The 25,449-nt window shown below is 60.3% G+C and overlaps 10 protein-coding genes and 1 non-coding gene across 11 annotated transcripts; 5 read left to right on the top strand and 6 right to left on the bottom strand.

Moving 5' to 3' along the window:
- Nucleotides 1-110: 110 nt before the first annotated feature.
- On the top strand, nucleotides 111-1,099 carry A1Q1_05819 (uncharacterized protein; the record flags this gene model as incomplete). Its single annotated transcript, XM_014321028.1, has 3 exons — nucleotides 111-394; nucleotides 559-1,030; nucleotides 1,082-1,099. The coding sequence occupies 3 exons, from the start codon at nucleotides 111-113 to the stop codon at nucleotides 1,097-1,099; spliced, it is 774 nt and encodes a 257-aa protein (XP_014176503.1).
- Nucleotides 1,100-1,420: 321 nt separating this feature from the next.
- Nucleotides 1,421-1,504, bottom strand: A1Q1_t435. The gene has a single exon. It is a non-coding gene; the product is annotated as a tRNA-Arg (tRNA).
- Nucleotides 1,505-2,278: 774 nt separating this feature from the next.
- A1Q1_05818 (3-isopropylmalate dehydratase) lies at nucleotides 2,279-4,740 on the top strand (the record flags this gene model as incomplete). Its single annotated transcript, XM_014321027.1, has 2 exons — nucleotides 2,279-2,484; nucleotides 2,676-4,740. 2 exons carry the CDS (start codon nucleotides 2,279-2,281, stop codon nucleotides 4,738-4,740), a joined length of 2,271 nt encoding a protein of 756 aa, XP_014176502.1.
- Nucleotides 4,741-5,032: 292 nt separating this feature from the next.
- On the bottom strand, nucleotides 5,033-6,370 carry A1Q1_05817 (cytoplasm protein; the record flags this gene model as incomplete). The annotated part of the gene is made up of 1 exon (XM_014321026.1): nucleotides 5,033-6,370. One exon carries the CDS (start codon nucleotides 6,368-6,370, stop codon nucleotides 5,033-5,035), a length of 1,338 nt encoding a protein of 445 aa, XP_014176501.1.
- Nucleotides 6,371-6,776: 406 nt separating this feature from the next.
- Nucleotides 6,777-8,425, bottom strand: A1Q1_05816 (RVB1 protein; the record flags this gene model as incomplete). The annotated part of the gene is made up of 3 exons (XM_014321025.1): nucleotides 6,777-7,813; nucleotides 7,851-7,983; nucleotides 8,156-8,425. 3 exons carry the CDS (start codon nucleotides 8,423-8,425, stop codon nucleotides 6,777-6,779), a joined length of 1,440 nt encoding a protein of 479 aa, XP_014176500.1.
- Nucleotides 8,426-8,818: 393 nt separating this feature from the next.
- Nucleotides 8,819-9,025, top strand: A1Q1_05815 (uncharacterized protein; the record flags this gene model as incomplete). Its single annotated transcript, XM_014321024.1, has 1 exon — nucleotides 8,819-9,025. The coding sequence occupies one exon, from the start codon at nucleotides 8,819-8,821 to the stop codon at nucleotides 9,023-9,025; it is 207 nt and encodes a 68-aa protein (XP_014176499.1).
- A 915-nt stretch (nucleotides 9,026-9,940) lies between these two features.
- A1Q1_05814 (uncharacterized protein) lies at nucleotides 9,941-11,617 on the bottom strand (the record flags this gene model as incomplete). The annotated part of the gene is made up of 2 exons (XM_014321023.1): nucleotides 9,941-11,251; nucleotides 11,291-11,617. The coding sequence occupies 2 exons, from the start codon at nucleotides 11,615-11,617 to the stop codon at nucleotides 9,941-9,943; spliced, it is 1,638 nt and encodes a 545-aa protein (XP_014176498.1).
- A 295-nt stretch (nucleotides 11,618-11,912) lies between these two features.
- Nucleotides 11,913-14,030, top strand: A1Q1_05813 (pre-mRNA splicing factor; the record flags this gene model as incomplete). The annotated part of the gene is made up of 1 exon (XM_014321022.1): nucleotides 11,913-14,030. One exon carries the CDS (start codon nucleotides 11,913-11,915, stop codon nucleotides 14,028-14,030), a length of 2,118 nt encoding a protein of 705 aa, XP_014176497.1.
- Nucleotides 14,031-14,272: 242 nt separating this feature from the next.
- A1Q1_05812 (salicylate hydroxylase) lies at nucleotides 14,273-15,574 on the top strand (the record flags this gene model as incomplete). Its single annotated transcript, XM_014321021.1, has 1 exon — nucleotides 14,273-15,574. One exon carries the CDS (start codon nucleotides 14,273-14,275, stop codon nucleotides 15,572-15,574), a length of 1,302 nt encoding a protein of 433 aa, XP_014176496.1.
- Nucleotides 15,575-15,614: 40 nt separating this feature from the next.
- On the bottom strand, nucleotides 15,615-17,183 carry A1Q1_05811 (uncharacterized protein; the record flags this gene model as incomplete). The annotated part of the gene is made up of 3 exons (XM_014321020.1): nucleotides 15,615-16,693; nucleotides 16,749-16,934; nucleotides 17,063-17,183. 3 exons carry the CDS (start codon nucleotides 17,181-17,183, stop codon nucleotides 15,615-15,617), a joined length of 1,386 nt encoding a protein of 461 aa, XP_014176495.1.
- Nucleotides 17,184-17,767: 584 nt separating this feature from the next.
- Nucleotides 17,768-19,602, bottom strand: A1Q1_05810 (uncharacterized protein; the record flags this gene model as incomplete). Its single annotated transcript, XM_014321019.1, has 2 exons — nucleotides 17,768-19,000; nucleotides 19,333-19,602. The coding sequence occupies 2 exons, from the start codon at nucleotides 19,600-19,602 to the stop codon at nucleotides 17,768-17,770; spliced, it is 1,503 nt and encodes a 500-aa protein (XP_014176494.1).
- Nucleotides 19,603-25,449: the final 5,847 nt, after the last annotated feature.

The following is a 25,449-nucleotide window of genomic DNA, read 5'->3' as shown; positions in this document are numbered from 1 at the left end:
CGTGCTCTCACAGCTTCATTACGCCCCATGTTCGATTCGTCATCGACCGGGATAGCCAACAGGGTACAAAAGCTCTACTCCGTTTGTATTAGCCCATCCAAGCAGACATCATGGCCTCCACTCTCCTAACACCCTTTCTCGTCCGTGCGGCTGGCCGCGACGCAGCAAGCAAGCAATCAATCAAGTCCACCTGCTCGCACGCCGGGCTCACTCGCCCCTTCGTACTCCCGCAACAAGCCTACAGTCCCGACTCCCCCTTCATACGGGGTTATGCTGACACTCTGCCGGTTCCCCAAGAGGCCTTCATAGCCTTCATCGACAGTCTAAATGTGGCAATGTGCAGGAGCCCCGAAGCGCAGGCCGTCACCGTCGCCAGCTTCGCGAGCATGATCATGTATGTGTGATGGACAGAGAGCTGTCCAATGCAGGTTGTCGTCAGCTGACTCCAGACCGGGCGTCGGCACCGTGCTCGGTGCTGTCATAGGCGCCGGGGCGCAGGTGCATGCCGCCTCTGACCGACGTAGGGCGGTCGAAGCTGTGCTGGAACAGGGCAATCAGATGCTGTTCCGCCCTCACCGGCTGGAGGCTTCGTGAGTTGCGCAGGACTAGGGGCAAAACTGATCCCAGGATTGTTGGGACGGAGGAGCTGCACACTCTGCTGGGCATGACTCTTCCTGCTTCTGCCACAGTACCTGCTGCTCCCGAAGACGACGAAGAAGATGACGACGAAGACGGTGACCTCTACGTCACCGACGCCAAGCGCCCCGCGAGCGCCCAATCTGCCACTCCATCTGAAACCAAGTCTTCCTCCGCCCTAGGCAAGCTGACTCCGTACGCCTCTCTTGTCATCGAGCCGAGCACGATCCTGCCGCCCGTGAAGGTGACGTACCACGGCCGTAACGACGTACTCGCGAATACGACGGCGAGGACACAAGCGTGGCGCACGCAGCGCAAGGAGAAGGGCGCAGCTAAGAAAGCGGCAAAGGGCAAGGGGGAGAAATTGGCCAAGCTGCATCGCGAGGCACTCTGGGTGAGCTGACCGGGAACGTTCGTGAGCTAATGCCAGCTGGTCATTGCGTAGGACGGATGTGGTGATTAGGGCAGCAGAGGACAACGGCGGGAGCGAAACACATTTGTCCCCGTGTCCATGCATAGCCTAGACAACAGTATGAAAAGCTGACCGGGGATAATTGATTCACACATAGGATTGCGGGACGAGCGCTCGTTGTCGTGGCAAGTTGTGAGTGTGGCGGCTAGGCCCAGAACGCACACGCACACATGGCCCTTCCCGGACCTGACGCCGATCACACAGCAGCAGATCACTGAATCAGCTCACAACACCACTTCTTCAACCTTCCTGGCGTGCTCTCTAATCAACTCTCTGCTGCATAGTACACCCAGAAATCTCCAAAAAGCTATGAACCTTCTGCGGGGGTCGAACCCGCGACCGTTTCCTTTCACCGGTAGTTAGGAAAGAAATATTCTACCACTGAAATAAGAAGGCACTTCTTGGGTGCGAAGATGTTCACGTGGGCCGTGCGCCCCGCTGGGCTATATCCGGTTTCCTATCCACGTGATGCTGAGTTCGAACCCTGCAAGCGATGTGCGCTTCCGATAGCCACCTCTCCTGGAGCGAACGAAACATATTATTTGAAGCGGAGAGCATGCACACGGCTGCCGAGGTGCTGGCGCTGGCTTCATAAGGAAAAGATCATTTTGCTGCACCTCTACGGACTCAGGAGGGGTAGGACTGCCCACCCCGTATGGCTCAGTCTTTGACTGGCTACTGTGCCTCCGCACTCTGCCGCAGCGTATACCCGACGACGACTAACCCGGCGACTGCCGCACAGACAGCGCCCTACTTCTGTGATAACTCCAGAAAGACTAACATAATCTGACTCGTTTTCCAAGTCACTGACAACATTGCGCATCGAGTTAAGCACTTCACCAGACGCCTCGGAGGCCATGTTGCACCAAGCGACTACGACGATGCTCACACGATCCGCAAAGGGCAGGCGCGTCAGTCGCATAAATAATTTCGCCACGTGGGGCGGGAGACAATTTCGGCCGACGGAGGGGTCTAAGGTGACTTTTACTCGCAATGTGATTGGCTTTCGGGTGGGGTCACCCGAAAACACTGCCCGCCAGAACCGGTTACATTGGACTTTCCAACTCGACTCCTCGCGTCCACCGCGTCCACATCGATCGTCGCTCAGAGTATAATACGACGACCGTCAACAGCCCCTTCCCCGCTTTCTTCCCCATATCCATTCCCATCATGACCTCGTCCGCCCCGAGAACCCTCTACGACAAGGTCTTCGACGACCACGTCGTCAAGTCCGGAAACGGTGACACTCTCATCTACATCGACCGCCACCTCGTTCACGAGGTTACCTCCCCTCAGGCCTTTGAGGGCCTTCGCAACGCTGGCCGCAAGGTCCGCAGGACTGACTGCACCCTCGCCACTGTCGACCACAACATTCCGTGAGTACTGCACTCTTTACCGTTGCTGCGTGCCGCTGCTGCGGAACCGGTGGAGCGGGCGTGCGGATTCAGCGCTTTTCTTCGCGGACATCGCCGTGCGGGTGTTTGTCACGCTTGAAACGACTCGGAAAAGTCGCTGGCAGGCAAGCAGCTGCCCTCAACCTCCACGAATGAGCTCAGCTGACTCCCAGGACCACTTCCCGTAAGACCTTCAAGGATGTCTCGTCGTTCATCAACGAGGCCGACTCGCGTGCCCAGGTCGAGGCTCTTGAGCAGAACGTCAAGGAGTTCGGCCTGACCTACTTCGGCATGAGCGACAAGCGCCAGGGTATCGTCCACATTATCGGTCCCGAGCAGGGCTTCACCCTCCCCGGTACGACTGTTGTCTGCGGTGACTCGCACACTTCGACCCACGGTGCCTTCGGCGCCCTCGCCTTCGGTATCGGAACCTCCGAGGTCGAGCACGTCCTCGCTACCCAGACCCTCCCCCAGGCCAAGTCCAAGAACATGCGCATCAACGTCGAGGGCAAGCTCCCCGAGGGTGTCGCTTCCAAGGACATTGTCCTCCACATCATCGGTGTCATCGGTACCGCCGGAGGAACCGGCTGCGTTATCGAGTTCTCCGGCTCCGCCATCCGCGCTCTCTCAATGGAGGCCCGTATGTCCATCTGTAACATGGCCATCGAGGCCGGTGCCCGTGCCGGTATGATCGCCCCCGACGAGATCACCTTCGAGTACCTCAAGGGTCGCCCTCTCTCGCCCGCTGGCGAGGAGTGGGACAAGGCCGAGGCTTACTGGCGCTCGCTCAAGTCTGACGAGGGTGCCAAGTATGACATTGAGATCGAGCTCAAGGCCGAGGACATCATCCCCACCGTCACCTGGGGAACCTCGCCCCAGGACGTCGTCCCCATCACCGGCAACGTCCCCGTTCCCTCCGAGATGCCCGCCAACAAGCGCCAGGACGCCGAGAAGGCCCTCAAGTACATGGGCCTCGAGGCTGGCCAGCCGATGGAGTCCGTCAAGGTCGACAAGGTCTTCTTCGGCTCGTGCACGAACGGTCGTATTGAGGACATGCGCTCTGCCGCTCGCGTCATTGTCGCCTCCGGCAAGAACGGTGGCCCCACCCAGGTCGCTGAGGGCGTCTACGCCATGGTCGTCCCCGGCTCCGGTCTCGTCAAGCGCCAGGCCGAGGCTGAGGGTCTCGACGTCATCTTCAAGAAGGCCGGCTTCGACTGGCGTGAGGCTGGTTGCTCGATGTGTCTCGGCATGAACCCCGACCAGCTCAAGCCTGGAGAGCGCTGCGCCTCGACCTCGAACCGTAACTTCGAGGGCCGTCAGGGTGCTGGTGGCCGTACCCACCTCGTCTCGCCCGCCATGGCTACTGCTGCTGCGCTTACTGGTCACCTCACCGACGTTCGCAAGCTCATGGGCGAGCACGTTTCGGATGACGGAGGCATCAAGATCTCCAAGTACGCCGACTTCCTCGAGCCCCTCATCCCCGCCCAGGCCGCCCCTGCCGGCGAGGAGCGCGAGGACCCCGACGAGGAGGCCAAGGCCGAGCCCGCTCCTTCGGGCGAGGGCCAGCCCAAGTTCACCGTGGTCAAGGGCATTGCCGCGCCGATGTGGGAGGCCAACATCGACACCGACAAGATCATTCCCAAGCAGTTCCTGAAGACTCTGCTCCGCACCGGTCTCGGATCTGCCCTCTTCTGGCCCGCGCGCTACGACGTCAAGACCGGCGAGCCGATCGCCGACTTCGTCCTCAACCGCGAGCCCTTCACCAAGTCCAAGCTCCTCGTGTGCACTGGACCCAACTTCGGCTGCGGCTCCTCGCGTGAGCACGCCCCCTGGGCTCTCAACGACTTCGGTATCCGCTGTGTCATGGCTCCCTCGTTCGGAGACATCTTCAAGAACAACTGCTTCAAGAACGGCATGCTTCCCCTCGAGCTGCCCCAGGACGCCCTTGAGCAGCTGTACAAGGACGCCGAGACTGGTGCCGAGATCGCCGTCGACCTCGAGAACGAGTGCGTCGTCCGCCCCAAAGGCGAGAAGATCCCGTTCAAGATCGACGCCTTCCGCCGCCACTGCCTCGTCAACGGCCTCGACGACATTGGCCTCACCCTCCAGAACGCCAAGGACATTGACACGTTCGAGGCCAAGCGCTCCGCCAACTGGCCCTGGCTCGACGGCGCCGGCTACGCTAAGGGTAACCGCGTCGTGCCCCTCCGCCAGAAGGCGGGCAAGAACGACTGGTAAGCTTGCCCGAGGGCAAAGCGAGCGCAGCGAGCGTGTCCTGCACACTGTGGAGACGCCGCAGCCAGTGCGGATAGTAGTAGTTAGAAAAAATACCGATGACCTCTCGGTGTATAGTCTGTCTGATGTACCAATATGCTTTCGGCTTGTCCCGCTGCCGCTACTTTGTCTGACTCGCGCTGCTGCTGTGTGTTGCTGCTGTGTGTCCGTGGTATGCATCTGTGCTAGTAATACAGAATGGTGGGATGGTAGAGTGATGGTGTTTGTGGAGAGGTGAGGGTGTGCGTGCAAAAGGTTAGACAAGACGGCGCTCAGGAGCAGGCTGGAGAGGAACAGTCGACCCGCTCCCGCAGATCTCGGGGTGCTCCTCGTTATACTCCTTCTCCTGCTGCTTCTTAGCCTGCACGACGTCCTTGCCGTAGAACACCGAGTCGAGGGCCTCAACGAGCGGGCGGCGGATATGCTCGAAGAGCTCAGGACCCTCGCGGATGAGCACGATGATGACCTCGACAGCAATGAGGGCGATAATGATGAGCTCCATGCGATGTCCCGACGCCTCGGTGAGCAGCGCGCGCAGCGTGTTCTGCACCTCCTGCGCGTAGTCGATCTTCTTGTTGATCGCCTCGATGCGTTCCTTGATCTCAAACTCGGAGGCCACCGAGTCAAAGTACGACTCGAGCTCGGGCTCACTCCAGTAGAACTCGGGGGTTTCCTCCAGGCCGCCGCCGCGCGTATTCACCGCCATGCGGAGCACCATCAGCTCGCCCATCTTGCGAATCACGTCGCGGCGCTCGAGCGGTTGCTGGCCAAAGAGCGCGAGGGCTCGCGGGATCTTGGATACAGAGGCGATGTGGCGGTCGAGACGGCCCTCAAGCACACTGAGCGAGGAGGATCGAGAGAGGGAGAGAGAGAGGGTGTAACGGGCGAGGAGGGAGGCAAGTCCCGGGGACGGAGGGAAGGTGGACAGCTCAGGCGGTCCGCCGAGTAGAATCAGGTTTCCGACAATCTGTGTCTTGTCATTGGGGTCGACGACAAAGTCCACCTCCTCGACCTCGTATTCCTCCGGCGAAAGGGGCTCGACCTCGATTCCAGCTCCTCGACGCTTAAGCACGTCGCGCTCAAACGCCCGTCCCTCCTCCTCCGTCAGACCCCAGGTCACGAAGCTTCCCGAGTTGAAGACCCAAATCTCGCCGCGCTCGCCATACTCGAAGCCCATGTCGGGGTCCAGCTCCTCCTCGCCTGAACTCGGCACATCCTTCCCGCGAACGAGGCGCTCGGCGCCACCCCTCCCCTTCCACGGACCGATGACGAAAGCCCTTTCCCGGTCACCCTCGGGAACTTCCTCCCACCGCACGCCCATCCGACGAAGAAGGACAGCAAGACGCTGCAGATCGTAGCGCTCGGCTGTTGTGTGCGCGATACACTGCAGAATGGGACCACGCGTCGGCGCGGGGTTGTTACGCAGCGGCGCCGAGGCAGCCTCGAGACGGCGCTTCGGCGGTTTGTGCGCCGCACTCGGGAGTTTCTGGAGTGCAGGCAGTTGCGACGCATGGGCAAGGCGACGGACACGGTCGAGCGGGTGGGAACTCGAGGCAAACCGAGCCGTGCCAGCCGCGCCGAGTTTTGTCGGCATCGAAGTCGGTGTCGGGAGCGCCGTCAGTCGGACAGGCGCGGGACGCACGGCTCGCAGCGCCGGCGCGACACTCCGCGGTATTCCTCGCAGGAGCATATTTTTGCGTTGTTCGTGAAGGATTGTACGATTACGAGTTGGAGACGGACAGTTCGAGCCGTAGAGATGACGAGTCCACGGCGGAGTCCGGCACAGTGGTCCGTCGAGTGTCCGTCCGACTTTTGGCTGGCGGCAAATTTAGGCCCACCGTAGGATACCGCACGTGCGCGGGCTCCTTTCGCACGCCTACGCACACTACTTATCTTGATCACCGAACCCCCTGCTCACCCTGCCGATGTCATGCATGGCGCGCACGGCAGTCACCCCACACGCACAGAGTCACAGTTGCATCTAATACATGGTCCACTATCTAGTACTTCTTCTCGGCCGCGTCCATGTCCTTGAGCATGGCGGTCGAGTGCTTCGTGTCGAGGAAGAGGCCGTTGAGCTCTCCAATGTCGTCGGTCGTGACCTCTGACCTGCCCGCCGTCTTGGCCAGGATCATGGCGGGCGTCAGGAGCTGGAGCGCGTAACGGAGCGAGGACTTCGTGCCCTCGTCGGCGAGCTGGTCGAGCGCAGCGGGCTGCACGCTGAGACCCTCGACGCGGCATCGCGTCTCGAGAATGGTGCGGATCTCGTCGCGCGCGTACGGCTCCGTCTTGACAATCATGCAGCGGTCGAGGAGGTCGACAGGGAGACCATGCGGACTCCGGATGCCCTCAGCCATGACGCCGGGTCCGTCGTCGGTGCCGCGAATCGTGCAGATGCCGCGGTTCGAGGCGAAAACAACATAAGGCGAGAGGGGGCTCTCAAGCGCACGGTTCAGGTACGTGAAGCACTCCATGTCAAGCATGTGCACCTCGTCGATGAAGAGCACACCAGGGACAACCTCGGCGACACCCTGCTCCACGTAGCGATCGACGACCTTGTTGATCTCCCGTCGCAGCTTGTCCGTCACCTCGGTCCGGCCGCCCTTCACCAGCTGTCCCATGACGGACATAATGTCCTGTCCGCCCTGGGGACGCGCGTTCGCCATGTCCAGGTCGTGCAGTGTCACATCCTGCACGAGCTCCTTGCGCTTGTGCACCTCGCCCTTCGGGAGCGGGACGTACTCCTCCGCCTCGAGGTCGTACTCAGAGGCATAGGCGTCCGAGCGGCCGACACGCTTGACAGCACCAGTGTTCGCCTCGATGTAGATGACGTCGCCGACGACAACACGCTCCTTCTGAATCGCCTCATACACCGACGGATCGAGGCGCAGCTGCTTTGTTCCCTTGACAGTCTTCAGGCCAGCGATAACGTGCGAGATCGTCTTGCCGTATCCGCTGAGAGGGTTCTCAGCCTCCGATGGCGTGAGCTCCGTCACCTCACCCTCGTACACCTCCTTCGTCTCCTTGATGCGAAGGCCTGATGTCAGATGGGCGTAATCAAGAGCAAAGCCTACCAATCGCTCGTCGGAAGGCGCTTCCGAGCACCTCCGTCTTCTTGACCTCGCCAGAGTACACCTCGGAGCCGACCATGGCGCAGAACGGCACACGCGAGCCGAGCTCCTGCGAGAGCGCGACAGCGAGGGCAGTCTGACGTCAGCGTAGTGTCTAGAAAGGATGCGAATAGCTTCACGAGTCTTCAAACATCGATCGAGCTTAAGTAGCTATCAGAGCTTGCTGGAGGACACCTCGACTGACTGGTACCTATTGGCCCAGCTCGCCTTTCGCGCTTTGCATTGCTCTGGACCTCGCATCAACTCACCTTACCCGTCCCCGGGGGACCGACGAGCAGTAGCGGGCGTCCCGAGTGCTTTCCCTGCCTAAGGAGGTCGAGATGGAGGCCGAGGGCTTCGCGCGCCGAACGCTGTCCAACGAGACCCTGGCTCGTCTCCATGGCGGTTCCATCGTCGGCGAGACCGAGGCCCTTGATGTGGGAGTGGGTAGCGATGCGGCTCTCGCGGGTAGTCGCAGGCGGAGGGGCCTGGGTGATAATGGCGGGCGTCTGCCCAGTCGACGGCGGGGGAGCGCTCATGATGTGCTGGTGGACTGGTGGATGGTGATCGAAACCCAGTGTGTTCCTCAAAACGTCACCAACAACAATCTACAACCATCCGCTGCCTCCACCAGCAGGACTGGGTGGGTGCGTCTTTCGAATTTCTTTCCACCTCTTTTTGGCCATTTTCTCCCACCCTCCCAAAGGCGGTCGGCGGCCGTGCCTGGCTCTCTCGCCTGCTGCAACCCGCCGCCGACTTTCTTCACGAGATCAGTTAAAAGTCCGTCTTCTCTCCTCGCACACACCAAACCATCACACAATGCCCCGCGCCGTGTTCCGACCAGTCCTCATTGCCGCGAGGACGTTCACCGCCTCGGCGTCCGCCGCCGCGCCCGCGCGCTCCGCCCCGCCTCTGCCTCGCTCGCCAGCCGCATGACCCGCCCCACGACGCTGAGCCTGCTCGAGCGTATCAACCCCAACCCCTTCATGGCTCGTGGAACTAAGCAGGGAATGGAGTACCAGCCGTCCCAGCGCAAGAGGAAGAACAAGCACGGCTTCCTCTCCCGCCTCCGCACCCGTCTGGGACGCAAGACCCTCGCCCGCCGGAGGGCTAAGGGCAAGCGCAACCTTTCCCACTAGGCGTCTCTGCTCCCCGATCGCGCATAGGAAGCACCCCTGGATTGACCTGTCACCGGACAGACCACCGACGCCGAACTCATCACCGCTGTGACGACGACTGGGAAGGACGATTAGACTCTCATCACGAATTACAACATCAAGTCTTTAGCATTCCATTCTGGATACTCTATCCCACATACCCCTCACCCACCACTGAGCATGCAAAAATGTAGAATCTCGACAGGCTGGGGTTGATTGCGGTGACGCTGATCCTGTTCGCTCCTTGGACAGTTGACAATTCCTCTGACACTTGCTCCCGTTGAGCGCTTGCGTCAGCGGTGTTTCCGAAGCTCTCGTTGACCACGTTGCGCATCTAACTCTCTGACCAGCAGCATTTGACATCAAGTCTACATGCACTAGCCGATTTCATCTCTTACATTGTTCTCATAATGCACAACTAAAGCACGCAAGCAGGGGAAAGGGGATAGGGATACTGTCTGGGGTGATGTGGGGTCGGGTCGTGTGTCGTATGGTATGATGTATGGGTGATCGCTCGCAAAGTCCAGCCCGAGGGGTGCGAGTTCGACTCTAATGGACTCTCGACATGTTACTGTGATGATGGGCGACTTCGTCGATGCCGTCGTCTCCCGAGGCTCATCGCGCCGGGCTCTGCGACGGGTCCCATGATCTCGGCAGCCACTCCTGCGCCGAGCGGTGTCGCTTCAGCTCCTCGGGCGGCGAGCCGACCATCTTACCGATCAAGTACGGGAGCTTGTGGTCCGGGCTTACCCGGCGGAGGAAATCGACGTATCGCGCCAGCTCAAGGTGCAGCGTCGGGTAGTACGTTGTGGACGCCTTGCGGAATGTCTGCTGTCAGTTGTCGACTGAAGGGTCCAACTCACGACAAGGATGCGGTCAAGACCGGACATCAGCAGGTCATGGTGCAGCTGACGAGCCTTGTCCATGTTCTGCTCGGCCGTCGCTTGCACCAGCGTGTTCAGGAGGCGGAAGTGAATGGTCTGTTGTCAGATGTGTCCGCTGCGATACACTCACAGCATAGCCCATCGCCTCAAATTCGACTCCTCCGGTGGCACCTCCCGGGGCGACCGGTCGCTCGACCGCGTTCACGTCAACCTCTGATAACCTCCACAATGTGTTCGAGCCGTGGCACATGATCCAGAAGTAGTCGCGACACAGGTCGGCCATCTCCTGCACCCATGCCTTAAAGATGCGAGGGCGGTGCGCCTGCGTGATGAAGTCGTGGTAGTCCTTGGCCTTGTCCTCTTTCTGGGGGAGGAGCAGGCTGCGGACGAAGTCGACGACGTCCACCTGGTTCGCGGTCTCGAAGCGGATTGAACCAGATCTCTGCACCTCAGACTGCGGAGGGAATAACTCGAAGTGGAACAACCACATCTCCACGATGATCTGGCGACACGCCAGCTCGCCCGGCTTCTTCTCGGAGAAGAGCAGTTGGGACAGGGCGGGGAATGGTCGAGGGTGTCTTGCCCGCAGGGCGGCCTTGCCCACCTCGCTCGTCGAGAGCGCCTTGACACAGCGCAGAAGCTCGTACAGCATCTTGTCATCGTGTTGCTCCTCACGCCACTCGACGTCAAGCAGGTCCTGAATGCGGTCGAGGAGGCGGTCGTAGCCGCCAGCGTCGATGAAGGAGGCAACCCAGCCAGTCGCCTCGTGCCGAAGCAGCATACGCAACTTCTTCGCTTTGCCCACGTCCATGTTAAGATCCGTGGCCTTGGACGACTTCAGCCACTGCACGTAGCTCTCCGGCAGCTCCGCCGGACCTGTGCTACCCCTGAAGCTGCGGTCGCTGCGTGCCGGGCTCGGCGGAACCTTACGGGGTGAGGGAGGAACGGAACCTCGCTGTCTGCCTAGCGGGGTGGAGGCACGGCCGACATCGACAGACTGGCCCCTCGAGTGACCTGCAGGACGAGCCGAGGGCGAAGCGACAATCGTAAACTGGTCGCCCCCGTAGTTGTAAGTGCCACCGACCTGGGTCGGCTCACCATCGAGGGAGGCAGAAGACCTGGACTTGCGGAGGAAAGGCGCTGAAGAGTTCTTCTTCATTTTAGGTTTCTGGGGAGCAGCCTTCCCTTGGATCGGAGCGGGCAGGCCGAGTGCTCCCAGAATGGCTGGGTTTGATGTTTGGCTCGACATGAGGATAGACTGCTTAACGTCACGCCCGACCGTTCCAAACTTGAGACGGACACTGGAAGGCACCTCCAAGGTATCCTGTGTTCGTCAGATCATCTTCGGTATAAGAAAGCTCACCATGAGGTTCGCAAACTGAGCCTCCACATCGTCCATGGTGGAGATGTTGTCCTGTTTCGAGTCCTGGAGGGGAGTCTTAATCCGCTCGTTGCTGCTGTTGGGGTTGCCGTAGACCGAGTTGTTGTCTGAGCCATCGGACAGAGCAAAGCTGGGGCGGGACGAAGTGCTAGACCTGCACGAAGGTGGGGGCAGCTTTGGGGGCGGCATGGATCCTCGCTGCGAGTACTTGTTAGGCGCAAGCATGCCCGGGGACGGCATTCCACTGCGGTTCGGTGAGGAGGACAGGACTGGGAGGGGAGGCGGCGGCATGGCCGTTTGCCTGGACATGATGGGGTTGTGAGCAGGAGATGTGGAAAGAAGGGAACTGTTTGTTGACGGTCGCAATGTTTGGGCGCTGGCTCATGTTGTTGCCCTGGCCCTGGCGGATCCTTCCTGTGGATGCGTGCGTACGTACGTGGGAGTGCGGGATCGGTCTCCCACGAAAACAAATAACACGCGTCACCACGCCACAGCCCGCCATGTGGCTTTAATCCCGCAATCCCCGCCGATCGCCACTCACCACCACTCAACTTCGATACAGTGACCTCGAGGTCGCCATCACTGACAACAACAACGGCAAAACATGCCGGCACTCAACCTCCCCAAACCTGTGAACTCGTACGCAGGAGAGGATGAGCTCCGGAAACAAAACGGTGCGGCAGCGGCCGGCGCCGAGGAGGACATCGGTGAATACCGTCCTCCTCGTCACAGCGACAAGTTCAAGGTCGGCCTGATCTACCCTCCACCGGAGATGAGGAGTGAGTTGAGAATGCGTGCGTTTAGACTGACGCCCGCAGGGATTATCGACAAGACTGCTCTTGCTGTGTCGCAAACGGGCAATCCCGACGCTCTCGAGGGCAAGATTCGCGAGTCGCAGGCGAGCGACCCTCGATTCTCCTTCTTGGCCGACGAAGACCCGTACCACCAGTACTACAAGTGGAAGAAGGCTGTCTGTGTCGAGGACGCCGAGGACGTTGCGAAGGGATTGAAGCCGGCGGTCAGCACACCTGGTGGTTCGGCTACGCCGGCGCCGAGAGATCAGACTGAGGACTTGGAGCCCATTCCCGAGCCCAAGTCATGGGAGTTCAAGGTCGACCTGCCCGGCGTCACCGCTCAGGACCTCGACATCCTGCGGTTGACGGCTCTGTTCCACGCCCGACGTGGCCGTTCTTTCCTTACAGCGCTGTCTGTTCGTGAGGGACGTAATTATCAGTTCGATTTCCTGCGACCAACCCACTCGCTCTACGGCTATTACAACCGCATGGTGGAGTCGTACCAGAAGGTCATGCACCCTCCTGAGGGACAGGTCGCCGGTCTTATCGCTCAGGACGCGAACCCGCGGGCCAAATGGGACACTCTGGAGGAGGCGAAGGGACGGGCGGCTTGGGAGCAGCGAAAGCGTAGGCGTGAGGACGACAAGGCCAAGGAGCGCGATGAAGAGGCCAAGGAGTTCGCGGAGATCGACTGGCAGGACTTCGTCACGGTTGAGACGATCGAGTTCACCCAGGCCGACATGGACCTCGACCTGCCGCCGCCGAGCAGCATCGATAAACTCCGCCAGATGAGCATGGCGGAGAAGCGCATGGCCGCCATGATTATGGAGGAGCCGGCTGCGCAGGCTCCCGCCGCCGCTGCTGGGGAGGAGGACATTGAGGAGGTCGACATGGAGGAGGACGACGATGACGAGGCCGAGGAAGCGCGCAACGCTCGCCTGGTCGCAGAGCGCGAGCAGGCCCGTGCCCGCGACGTTCAGCGTGCTACTCTCCAGTCCCGCGGTGTCAAGATCAGGAAGGACTACGTACCTAAGGGTATCCAGCGCGGTGGGCCTGTAGCTACCGCGCAGTGTCCCTACTGTGGACAGTCTATTCCGGAGAACGAGCTTTCAGAGCACATCCGTATCGAGCTGCTCGACCCGCGGTGGAAGGACCAGAAGCGCGAACTCGAGCAGCGTCGTCAGCAGCAGGCCCAGCTGCAGGTCGGAGCGGACGTTTCCAAGTCGCTCAAGAACCTCGCTGCCGCCCGTACGGATATGTTCGGCGACGAGGAGGACGAGGCAGCGCGCAAGAAGCGCGAGGAAGAGGCGCTCAAGCGCAAGCGCGACCGCGAGAAGGTCGTGTGGGACGGTCACACGAACTCCGCCGCCAAGGTTTCGGACACCTTCCAGTCGCGATACGGTGCTGAGGACGCTGCGCGCCGCGAGCGCGAGCGACGTGGTATCAGTGACACGCCAATCAACACTGTCGGTCCTCAGGTCGGGCCCGGTATCGCGAAGCAGAAGGCCGGCCAGTCGAAGGACAGCGGTAAGAGCGCCCCGACGCGTGCAGCGCCAGACGACGACGATGCGCCGCAGCCGCGGTTGAAGAAGTCGCGCGTCGATAAGCTGCCGAACGGGCAGCTGTACAGCGAGATTGACTGGATGTCTCTGCACCCTGAGCCTATCGCGCTTCAGGTGCAACTGCCGTCGATGGCGGATAAGCCGGAGTGGAAGCTTGACGGGCGCACAATCATCGTGCCCGACCTTCCAGTTAATCTGACGTTCGGCAATCTGCGTGACCGTATCAAGCGGGCGGTCGACGCCGATCTGCCTGTCTCGCGCCTGCGCCTGGATTACAATGGCAAGGTCATGAACAATGCGAGCTCCCTCGCGAGCGTCAATCTGGATGAGGGCGACGTTGTCGTCCTCAGCGTGAGGAAGAAGTAGACCTGTATCAGTATATGCATAGGGCCCCAGAGGGCGACATTGTACAAGGATATGCTCAAGATCAAGATCGGTGACTTGGCCCCGGTCGGCCCTCGGCTGTGTCTCGCCCGATCGGCGTCCTGATTACGTTCACATTTCCGGTCCAGTTCGGGGCTTCACCGCCCACTTGAGCATCCTTCGCCCTACTCACTGCTCGCAGCACACACGCACACGCACACAACAACCACGGCAGACACGCGGCAATGGAGCGCGTGCCCCTCGATAACCGGAAGACGTTCACGCTCGCGATCGTCGGTGGCGGGATCGCCGGTCTCGCCCTTGCGATCTCGCTCTACCACCGCGGTATAAAGGTGCAAATGTACGAGCGCGCAGCGGCGTTTGGCGAGATCGGCGCCGGCGTCTCCTTCACCCCGAACGCTCTGCAGGCGATGAAGTTGTGCCATCCCGACATCTACGAGGCCTTCCTGAAGGTGTGCACGCGGAACACGGCGCCCGAGAAGTCCGACGTCTTCTTCGACTATGTGCGCGGGTACGATCCGAGTGGGCATGCGGGCGAGATTGTTTTCACGGCCCGCAACGAGTTTGGGCAGAACGCTGTCCACCGCGCTCACTTCCTCGACGAGGTCGTCAAGCTCCTCCCGCAAGAGGGGATCGTCGAGTTTGGCAAGCTGCTCACGTCGCTCGAGGAGACGAGCGAGGGCGTGACGCTCAGGTTCGCCGATGGCAGTGTCCGACACGCCGACGCCGTCCTCGGCTGCGATGGCATTAAGAGCGCAGTCCGTCGCTCAATGTTCCCCGGGCACCCCTGCGCCAACCCAACATACACGCACAAGTACGCCTACCGCGGCCTGATCCCCATCGACGCCGCCACTGCCGCCGTTGGCCCCGAACTCGGCCAGAACAGCTTCATGCACCTCGGTCCTGGCGGGCACGTACTCACCTTCCCTGTCAACCATGGAGCCACACTCAATGTCGTCGCGTTCTACACCGACCCGAACGAGTGGAGCGACCACGAGCGCTTGACCCGTACCGGAACGCGGGAGCAGGCGCTGCGCGACTTTGGAACGTGGGGCGAGCCAGTTCGCAAGCTTCTGTCAATGTGCGATGAAACGCTGCCCGTGTGGGCGATCTTTGACCTCGGTCATCCCGCACCGAGCTTTGCGAAGGGCCGCATTGCGATCCTCGGCGACGCGGCGCACGCCACGAGCCCGCACAATGGAGCAGGCGCAGGCATGGGCATCGAGGACGCGGCGGTACTCAGTGCCATTCTCGCCAGCGACTATGTCACGAGACCGAAACATCTGCAGGCGGCACTCCAGGCATACGATGTGGCCAGGAGAGAGAGGGGACTCTGGCTCGTGCGGGCTAGTCGCGAGCTGGGCAAGATCTACGACTGGCAGGGGAAGTATGGCGACGACATGGGCAAGATCGAGGGACAGCTCAAGGACATGCAGAAGGTCCTGTTTGACGTCAACGTCGCTCAGATGTGTGAGGAGGCGATTGCCGATGCGGCGCAGAGGATCGCCCCGCGGAGTCGTCTGTGAGCAGAAGCTGTACGATCAACCTATGCATAACGTTTTGGATCTACTCCGCATCCGGCACGCCGAGCACGACATCTAGCTTCACCTGGTCCTTCACCCTTCCGCGGGCGACGACGACGCGGCCCTCCTTCACAACTCCCCAGATACCCTTGCCTCCGCTGTCAAGGACACGGACGTCGTCGAGCGGGTTGTGCGTGAGCACGACGCAGTCGCCGTACGCCCCCTCCCTGATCTCTCCAATCTTGTCATCGCCCAGCTGCTTCGCAGCATTCACAGTCGCGTGCTTCAGCACCGTGTGAGAGGGCAGAATGCCGGCTCGGATACGGAACTCCTCGCTCTGAAGGTATCCCATGCCGAAGGTCAGATCCGTACCGAAGCAGACGGTTACACCCTCCTCCTCGGCAATCTTGATCGCCTCCCGACCCTTCAGCCTGACCATCTCGTTCTTCTCCTTCTGCCAGTCTGGAAGAGAATCACTGAGCGGAGGTCGGCCCTTGCAGGTACTGATGATGAGCGTCGGGGTCAGAAACACGTCCTTTTCCTTCAGGAGCTTGGCCGTATCGCGGTCGAGGAGGTTGCCGTGCTCTATGCCCCGGACACCATTCTCGACCGCCCTCCTGATCGCGGCGGGGGTGTATGCGTGAGCCGTAGTCAGACGTCCGCCCATGTCCTTGCAGACCTGGGTTATGGTCCGGATTTCCTCGGGGAGGAACTGGATCGAGTCGAGCGCATCGGTCGGAGACGACACGCCGCCACTGGTCGCGATCTTGATGTGGTCCGCGCCTCGGCGCATGAGGTCGCGGGTGATGTGGGCCGCGGAAGCAACACCATCAATGAGCGGTCCGTCACCCGAGCAACAACCCATCGAAGGGGCGCTGTCAACCACTTCGCGGCCGCGCGCGTCGCCGTGTCCTCCTGTTTGCGAGAGCAGGCGACCACCCTGGAACAGACGCGGACCGGGTGTCAACCACTGCTTCACGGCCTGAGCTTGGAAGTAGCCCGCTCCGCCTACGTCACGGACCGTCGTGAAGCCGCGTGCCAGCATGGACTTGAGAGTATACATTGCCCGGAGCTGGGGTTCGACAAAGTCTCTTCCACCGTCAGACATGTTGATGTGTACGTCTGAAGTTAGCCCGGTCATCATGCGCACGTCAGCAGAACGATGAGGAGTACTCACGACAATCAACGAGACCAGGGCAGAGCCACAGTCCACCCACATCTACGACCCTCGCCTTCGTATCCTTGGCGAGTTCGTCGAGTTCAGCCTGATCCGCCTTCTTGGCGGACTTGAAGACACCGTCCTCAATCCGAACCGTCATCCCAGAGTGCACCTTGTTGGCTGCGACGTCGACGACATTGGCATCTGAGCATTAGCCCTTCCTCCAGGATCACGAACTCCCACTCCTGTGCCCCTTCTTTCTGTAGCAACATCATTGTGCAGAGTGTGCGCAGAGAGAGCCAAGGCAAGGTGATGGGGGTGAGGTGACTCACTGATAAAAACAAGTGGCCGTGCGGGTTCAGGAATCCACGGCATCGCCGTAATGTCGCCCTTGGGAGGGGGACGGGGTGCCTCATCCCCCGTTTTCCAGATAGGTGCTTGATGCGCTGTCATCGTCGAGTATGTGGAAGATGCAACGTCGCTGACACGTTGAAGTTGCTGATGGCGGCATTCACGCCGATGACCTCATGCGTTCATCGGATGTAGCCGAAAGATGCGCCTGGCTCTCCGTTCCGCATGACTTCAGCCAACTTCAGCCTCCAGTCCTTAGATCGTTAATATCATGTACTCGGTGTTGGAAGAGCGATCAGAGCGCAGCCACGGCCACGGCGGCGCTGCCGCCGTGGCTATATATTGAGGTATCAGCTGTAGTTCATCGTTATGCAAATCTCATTTACAACACTCGGCTGCGCATCCTCGATGACTGTGCTCGCTGTGTGGATCTGTGTGGTTGTGAAGATTGCATGTTATGCTAGCTAGTAATACAAAGCCAACCCTTGTCGCGGGCGGCAGACGTCTCCGAAATATGATATATTCAAGACTTTCCCAGGTTGTGAAATAGATGTGTTTATTGCTTGTTTATAGTAGGTGGTGAGATTAGGATAGGACTCTCGCGCTCTAGATAAGTTTCTAGGTGCTCTAGACCCGAAGAGCGCAAGAGAGCATTGCGTCTCGCTGCGCTCAGCCCGGCTCCGCACTTAACAGGCGAAGGGGTGGTCGAAGATACCGTCACGGTAACCGTCGATGATGGTCTGGATGGCGGAGTAAAGACCGAGAGGGGTCATGGCGAGCGAGATGATGAGGGAGAGGATGGAGCAGGCCAGGAAGAACTTCTTCTTGAATCCCTTCATGTCGCGGGGCTTGGGATCCTTGGCGTACTTGCCGAGAGCGGGGAGGTTGTCGTAGAGGAAGAGCATGCCGGCAGCACCGCAGATGAACCAGACAGAGAAGAGAGCCGAGATGATGGTGAGGAGGGCGTTGAAGAAGGGGATGAGCTCGGCGACGATGAAGCCGACGACCCACATGATCACGACCATGAGCATCCAGATACCCCAGGCCTTCCACGACTTGGAGGTAAGGAGGTGCGAGTTACGCAGGGTGTTGATGTACATGTACTTGGCACCGACGTTGGCACCGAGGACACCGGAGACAAGGATGGTAACGAGAGCGAACGAGTAGGCGATGATGCGGACAGTGTGCGAGCCCATGGTCAGAGCGGGCGAAGTGGTGTACTGGCCACCGTAAGAGTAGATGACACCGCCGACAATGAGGTACGAGCAGCACACGATGGTCTGCGACATGGCGAAGGACTTCTTGAAGTCGTTGGGCTTGCGCATCTCGGACATGAAAGAGAAGCACGCCATGTTACCGCCGTAACCGAAGAGGATGTTGGTGAAAGCTCCGACGACGTCCATAAGAGTAGGCTCCTGGACGAAGGCGTGCCACTTGATGGGGGCACCGCCCTTGGTGAGAATGTTGGGGTTCTGGTGTCCGGTAGCAGCCATGGTGATGATCGAGGCAGTGAAGATGCAGGTGAGCGAGACGAAGCACATCCACCACATCTTGTGCCACTCGCGGTCGTACGAGAGAACGACCGAAGCGATGAACATGAAGAAACCGAACCAGACGAGACAGATGGCGTGGTCCGAGATCGAGCTAATAGCGGTCTGGCCACCAAGGATGTGCGAACCAGCAAGACCCATCGACTTCATGACCATGCCCCATCCGAAGATGCGAGCACCCCACTTGCCGAACATGACACCTCCGGCGTCACCGAAGTGCATGACACCCATGTGGCGCAGCTTGAAGTCACACTGGATCCAGCACATGATGTACGCAAGAATGCCGAGGCCGACGGTGGTGATGACACCGCCGACCATGCCGAGACGCATGAAGATCGAGGGGAACGAAAGGATACCGATGGCAATGTTCTGGAAGGGCATTAGCGACAATTCTCCGGAGTTTAGACGGCTGCGCGTCATTGAAATTTCAGCCTCTCGCATCAGCCAACCCGGGCCGAAGAGCCCAAACGCCATCAGCCACCGCCGCAGAGCGCCAGGAAAGCCGCTACCGCCGCTGGCACCCGGGGGGAATGACAGCTGACCTGTCTGCTGATCGCTCCAACTGCAAAAATAGCACCCGGAGGTGCCTCGCCGAGACAGCTGCCTGAACCCAATAGTGTGGGAAGCGCGGTGAGCTAGGCGGTCCCGTGATGTGCATGATGTGCAGAGAGAGGCTGAAGTGAGGCAGATTGAATACTCACCTCGGCAGTGGCAATGAGACCGGCCTTGAACCAGCCCATGGTACGGAAGTCGAGGTAGTCACCGTCCGTCTTCAGGTCCTTCTGGCGAGAGAAGGCATCCTCCTCGAACGTGTCCTCGAGGACAACCTCGAGACGGGTGTTGCCCACCTCCTTGGAGAAGTGCGAACCGACTTCCTCGTGAGGGTACTGCGAGCTAGCGGGGTGCGAGCACTCGGTGTCCGAGACCGAGATCTTCTTCTCCATCGGGACGCTCTCGACGTCGGGGCCCATGATGAAGGAGGAGTTACTGGGGTGGGCGGAAAGAGTGTAAGTGAGGTGGTAGTGTGTCGGTCAAGTGTCGATGCAAGTGAGCGAGTGTGTAGGGTAAGCAGGTCAAGACACAGAACAAGATGGGAAGAACGAAAGAGAGATGAGCAAGCTCGAACTAAAAGGCAATCAGACTTCGGCGACGGCTAGCGTCGATTTTCTTCGACCTGGATCTGGCGCCTCGGGCTCCCCGGCCTCATCCTTGGTCGAGTGACCAGGGCCGGGGCAGCTGGGCCAATGGGGCGCGGCGCAGCGCAGACGCGAGCGGTTCTCCGCGGGGGCGGGGACCGTTGTTGTGGGCGGATTTGGGCAATTTTTCTGTGTTTGGGAGCCTGAGGCCAGTCTGGCAGTGCCTCCAATCCGAGTGCCATTCCCCACTTTCGGTGGGTACCGTCTGCGAGCAAAGCTCGGCCAAATTTCGATTTGACCTCTGGCAGCGCAGGTCCGGGTCAGGTAACTCGAGGTATTTGGTATTGTAGGTGCAGGAACAGTGACAAAGAGCTGCTTAGTGAGTGAGGGCCGCCCCGGGATTGCCCTGGACGCTGGGGGATCGCAGGAGCTGCCGATGCTGTCATACGGGGTTTCCGAGGGGGCTTCGATTCGATTCGGACGCTCTTGACACGGCGCTGGTTCAGCAATGGAAATTAACGCAGACCTGGGCAGGCAGGTTGGCCCCAGTTGCCGCCGGTTCCCACAGGCGGAAGCGCAGAGACGGCAAGGCCACGGCACAGACAGTCTGCGGGCTCACGTGGCCCCACTTGGCCCCTGTTCCCTGCGCACCCTGTTCTTCCTGCTCTCCCTGAACTCTGCTGGCAGAGACTCGTATCCACTTGTTCGGATCTTGCAACGCTGAACACGCGCGCTGATTAGTCGAGCGCGTGCAGAACCGACGGACGGACGGCTGACGCATCAGCTGGGCCCAGCTGACACTCTTGGCTTGTGGCTTGGCCCAACGAGCGGCGTCTTGGCTTGTTTTTGCAGCTTTGCGGCGAGGGGAAATTTTTCCACTGGAACCAGCGGGCTGTCACGGGACGCGCCACGGTGGCATGTGTCTCCGCCAAGTGTGGTCATCCCGCCTAAAGTAGCTTCTACGGTGGTCATCTGCTCACTGTAGTGGGTGCATGACGATCGTCACGGGCGACCAGGCACGTTCTCCCAGAAGCTCCACTTCCTGTGACGGAGTAGTGATGCATCATGAGCATCATGACTTCGGTCCGTTCCGCTCCACTTGACCGCTGTCTGCGAGTGTCACTGGCAGCTGATCGTTGTTCCCGTATTATCGGTCCTCCTGTTCTCGTGCATAGGGAGCGTGCGGCCTTCAAGCATGCATGCTGTGGAAAAGACTTCGGATCACTGCGAGTCCATGGCCAATGTCAAGACACTTTGGGGGGGTGGTAGCCGCCGATCCCTGAGATGTCACCCTGATGCTGAGGTCAGATTCGAAAAGTTGCCGTTACCAGTTCGCCGTTGTCTTCACCGTAGCTCTCCTCTGGCACTCTGCTTTTGCTGCCGTCGGATAAACTCTAATTTCTCGTCGCCTGGCGCGCCAGCAACGATACGACGATCTCCTCAGCGAGCTCTTCGAAATCACCGTTGCAGACGTAGCTCCGCCCGTAGCCGGCAGCCGTCAGGCGTTGGCGTCCGTGTGGGCGTTCGGAGGCGCAGCAACAGTCGGCGGGCCTTAATATTGAGCCCCGCACAGAGCGTTCGGCTTAAGCTCGTCCCCACTTCTTGTTGATGGCTCTGGGGCAAGAAGCCGTCTTTGGCGAGCTTCTCCACGCATAGTCATCCTCGTGCGGGAATCAACCGACCTGTGGAGCGGCAGTATGCAGACGCTCTGACGGCCGTGCCTTCTCTGCTGTCTCGTGTCTCATACCACGAACACGCGAGCAAGGTGACGGTCGGTGACCTCTCCGCCACCCCTATGTCTCCCACTCTTCGCCCGCCCAGGCGACGTCGGCCGCCTCCACTGAACCTCCACTTTTGTAGATGCTGATTCAGATCTCGCAAAGCCGCGAACCGCACGCGGCCGGAGATCAACTGGTCGTGTGAGCAGTGGCAGACGCATAGCCAGTGGCGACGAGGACAGAGGAGAATTCGGCGCAGGCCGTCGGGTTCACCTCGGCATGACTTCGGCAGCTCTAGCGCCAGCGTCAGCCAGCATGAGCGCCTCCGTACGCCTGACGCGGATGCTACGGAGGGCTTGCTCAGGCTGCGCAACTGCAGCCTATCAGCCTGACCGTTGTTGCTTAATCGAGCCAAAGCTGGCTTGGCAACCGCGCAGAAGTGTCCAAAAACGTCCAAAAACTTTGCGAGGCGCCGAGGTGGCGTCTGACTCGCCCTCAACCCTCAGCCCTCTACGCCTCCTCGGCCCGCATCTCAGGCTGCGTCTGCCCGCACGTTTCTTTCCCTCCACTTAGCTGCAGCTTCTGCTGCCTGTCACCCCTAGACCCTCCTGCGTTGCTCCTGGAGAGACTGATCTGGCGGCAGCTCACTGGTCGGTGATGGAGATTGTTTGTATTTCTCCTCATCGGCCTTCTTGCTGACCCCTTGTCGGCGACCTGCTTCGCTGCAGCTTGAAAGTCGGTGAAACTCCGCGGCTGCAGCGGGTACACTCGTCCGCACGCTTCTCATTCGTAGAGAGTGCAAGCGAGCCCCCATGGAGACTCCGCAGAGGCTGTAGCAGGCTTGCTCGGCGGCCGACCGGGGCAGATCTGGGCCATCGTGATCTTCGTGCTGTTGGTTTCTCCGTGACAGCTTCGCACCATCTCCTCCATTCTTTTGCCGCAGCGGAGGAGGAGGTGAGGAGGCATGATGATCTGAGGTCAGGTGGAGATCCATGGAGAGAACGACGGGCGGACTGGAGCCTTCCTGGAGACGGAGAGCCCCGAGTTGCGGAGGGCAAGTCCGAAGTGCAACGAAGCTCGGCCCCGGACTCTCCACTCGCACCCGCTCGCATGGAGAAGTGCGAGCCGCTGCCTGTTGCTCGCTCGAGACAATCTGGATGTGCACCTCGAGTTCATCCCAGATCTGTCAGAAGACAGTCGCGTTCGCTCGCGCCAATGCTCACGTGGTGTTAGCTTTGGGCCGCGGACATGGCCGCGGTGACTGACGGTCAATCAGTCAAAACTTCGGTCAGGAGCGAACCCACCTGCCGCCGGAACTTGCCATGTCCCATTCCTCGTGGCAAATCACGAGCGAGCACCTTATCTTAGCATGTCCCATCGCACCCCTCATCAAACGGGATGTACGCGCCGCTCGAGCTACCCCTCAGTCTACCGCCGGCTCGGGCACATGTGTGCCTACCAGCTGATGCGTTTATCCGACCCGGAAAGCTCATTATTGGGCAAAAGGGGCAAGGGCCGCCGGGACGCTCGCCGGATGGGTGATTGGGAGGATGCCGGATGATCCACCAGCTCGATGCCGCACTCACGGCCGCACTCGCCGCACACGCCGGCGGCACGGCGACACTTGCGGTACCGGACAGGGGCGTTTGGTCAGCTGGGTCCATGTGGACCGCTAGAAAAGCTTGGCGGGACCATGTGATAGGAAGTTGTTATCGCGACTACCGTCGTCAGCCGCTGCCGATCGCGTGCCGAGGCGGAGGCCGCCGTGCGGCCCATGCCAAGCAGATTGTCACCGCGCCGTTTCCAGCGAAGTATTGCTTTGCCGCCGATTCCCCCGGCCTTGTTGGCCAGAGATTCAACTCATCATTGGATGTCGTGGGAGGGTGCGACGTTGCCGCCGGCAACTGCGTTGTAGGCAACACTACGACCGAACCTGATAGGCGATCGTTATCTCAGTCTCGAAGCGGCGCATCACACAGACGCCGTTTGCCCCGGTATGCGTTGTCTTTGTACTTACAGACCAACCACAGCTCACCGCAACAAGGAAGTGCCGGCGGCAACGGCGATGTTCAGGTTCACGTCGCAAATCAAGATAGGTGTTCGTTATCTTAGGTTCACATTTGGGCCTTGCACAGACGCCGTTTGCTCCGGTATACGCCGTCTGCGTGTCTTCAGACCAACCAGAAGCTCTCTGGAGGCCAGTACCGGCGGCAACGGCGAAGTCACGTCTACCTGATCGACGGTGATACTGTTAAGTTTCGCTATCAACTGTTCACGGCTCGCTGCCGAACGGCGTTCATCCCGATCTACGATGCGTCCTTTCTATGGGGATTGCTCAGAGTCGCTTCTAATGACCGCACCGGGGACGTACCGGTGGCAACGGCGACGTTGATCACGTCTGATCTGAGTGTGATAGAACCTGGCTACCGCAACCTGACCGCTGCATCCCTCGCAGTCGCCGTCTCCTCCGGCGTGCACTTCCATTCTCGCCTCCTTGCGGCCGTATTCGCCGTTCCAGAGGCAGACGCCGGCAGCTATTGCGTATGCTTCAAGATCTTTGCATCATGAAAGCTTGCGATAGGCCATTGCCATCAGTCTCTCGCTGTTGCACAACCAGACCAGGACGCCGTTCGCGCCAGTGCGCACTCTTCGTCGCCGGCAGCGCACCCAGTGTCCAGGCGCTGAGTGCCGTGCCAAGATGGGTCGCCGGCGGCAACGGCGTCGTTGGACGCAATTGCCAGACTGTGATAGGAGATCTTTATCTAAGCGCAGGCTGCTGCGCAAAGAACATCTGGCATGGCCGGTAAGAGCGGCGTGGTTGCCGTAGGGACTGATCCTCCTGAACGAGGCAAGTAGCCAGAGCCACAAGAGTTCCCGTGCCGGATCGTATTTGCATGTGTTGACTGCCCGGAGCGGGGCTAACAGGGAGCAGGAGCGGGTGTGCTGTCCGTGCCGAATGAGATGCCGGCGGCAATGGCCTTCCCAGACAGGTTCGTGGCCCGTGTCGGAGAGATCTGCCATGGGGCACCTCCTGGTCGAACGACTGCCGGCGGCAATGCCTCTCCTCCACCAGCTGGTGCATGGACCCCGCATACCGGACGACATGCCGGCGGCAAGGTCCGTCCATGTCAAGTGGTGTTCCGCATCGGGGCTGTTGTTGCAGTGGTGATTGGGCAACGCTGAGCGAAACGTCGACGGGTTCTGTCTCTCTGGACGCCTCGCAGTCCGTCTCGGAGGGCTATGGCGAGGAAACGCCGATAGCCTGCACATGCCGAACGAGATGCCGACGGCTTCGTCTCTCTCATGCCCTTCAGTGCCCCGTTTCGGGCTGTCATCGGAAGTTGGCGATTTGCAGACTGCCCGTCGTCTAGGTAGCGTGCCATACTGTAGCACAGAACCTACCGCTCGTCTAGCCGTGTAGCATTCCATCGGTAGCGATAGAGAGTCACTGTCCCAGAATGACCTCACAGGCATGTCCAGCAAAGGAGGTTGAACATGTCCCGAGGCCGACACTCCACGGTGGCCGTGACACGGGGAAAGAGCCTTGTCGGGTTAGCCAGGCGATAGCAGTCTACCTCTCCTCTTTGCGAAACGTGAAGATGCTCGCAAGGCTCGCAGCAGTGAGAGCGACTCTCTCCTCTGTCGTGGCCAGTAGTGTCTGTCTGTGTCGTTTGTGCAACTGAGCGGACCTCGCCGCACCAGAACGCGGTGATGGCCGCCGAGACGGGCACGGAATGTGGCTGCCCATCTCCTCTCCCTCACGCCGATCACGTCTTCTGCGAGCACCATCGCGCATCGCCGCAGTAGGTCATGGTGACTACCACTATGATACCCAGCGCACATCGCCGCTTCCCCAGCAACGGATACCTTGGTTCGGTCGTACATCAGCCGGGATCCGCGGAATGTGGCTGGCCAGCTCCGATCGTGGCCGATCGCCGATCCCTCACGCTCACGCTCACGCGAC

The sequence above is a fragment of the Trichosporon asahii genome, assembly GCF_000293215.1.
Source record: "Trichosporon asahii var. asahii CBS 2479 unplaced genomic scaffold scaffold00075, whole genome shotgun sequence".
NCBI lineage: Eukaryota > Fungi > Basidiomycota > Tremellomycetes > Trichosporonales > Trichosporonaceae > Trichosporon > Trichosporon asahii.
Note: the sequence above shows the minus strand (reverse complement) of the source record. Positions and strands in the feature narration are given on the sequence as shown.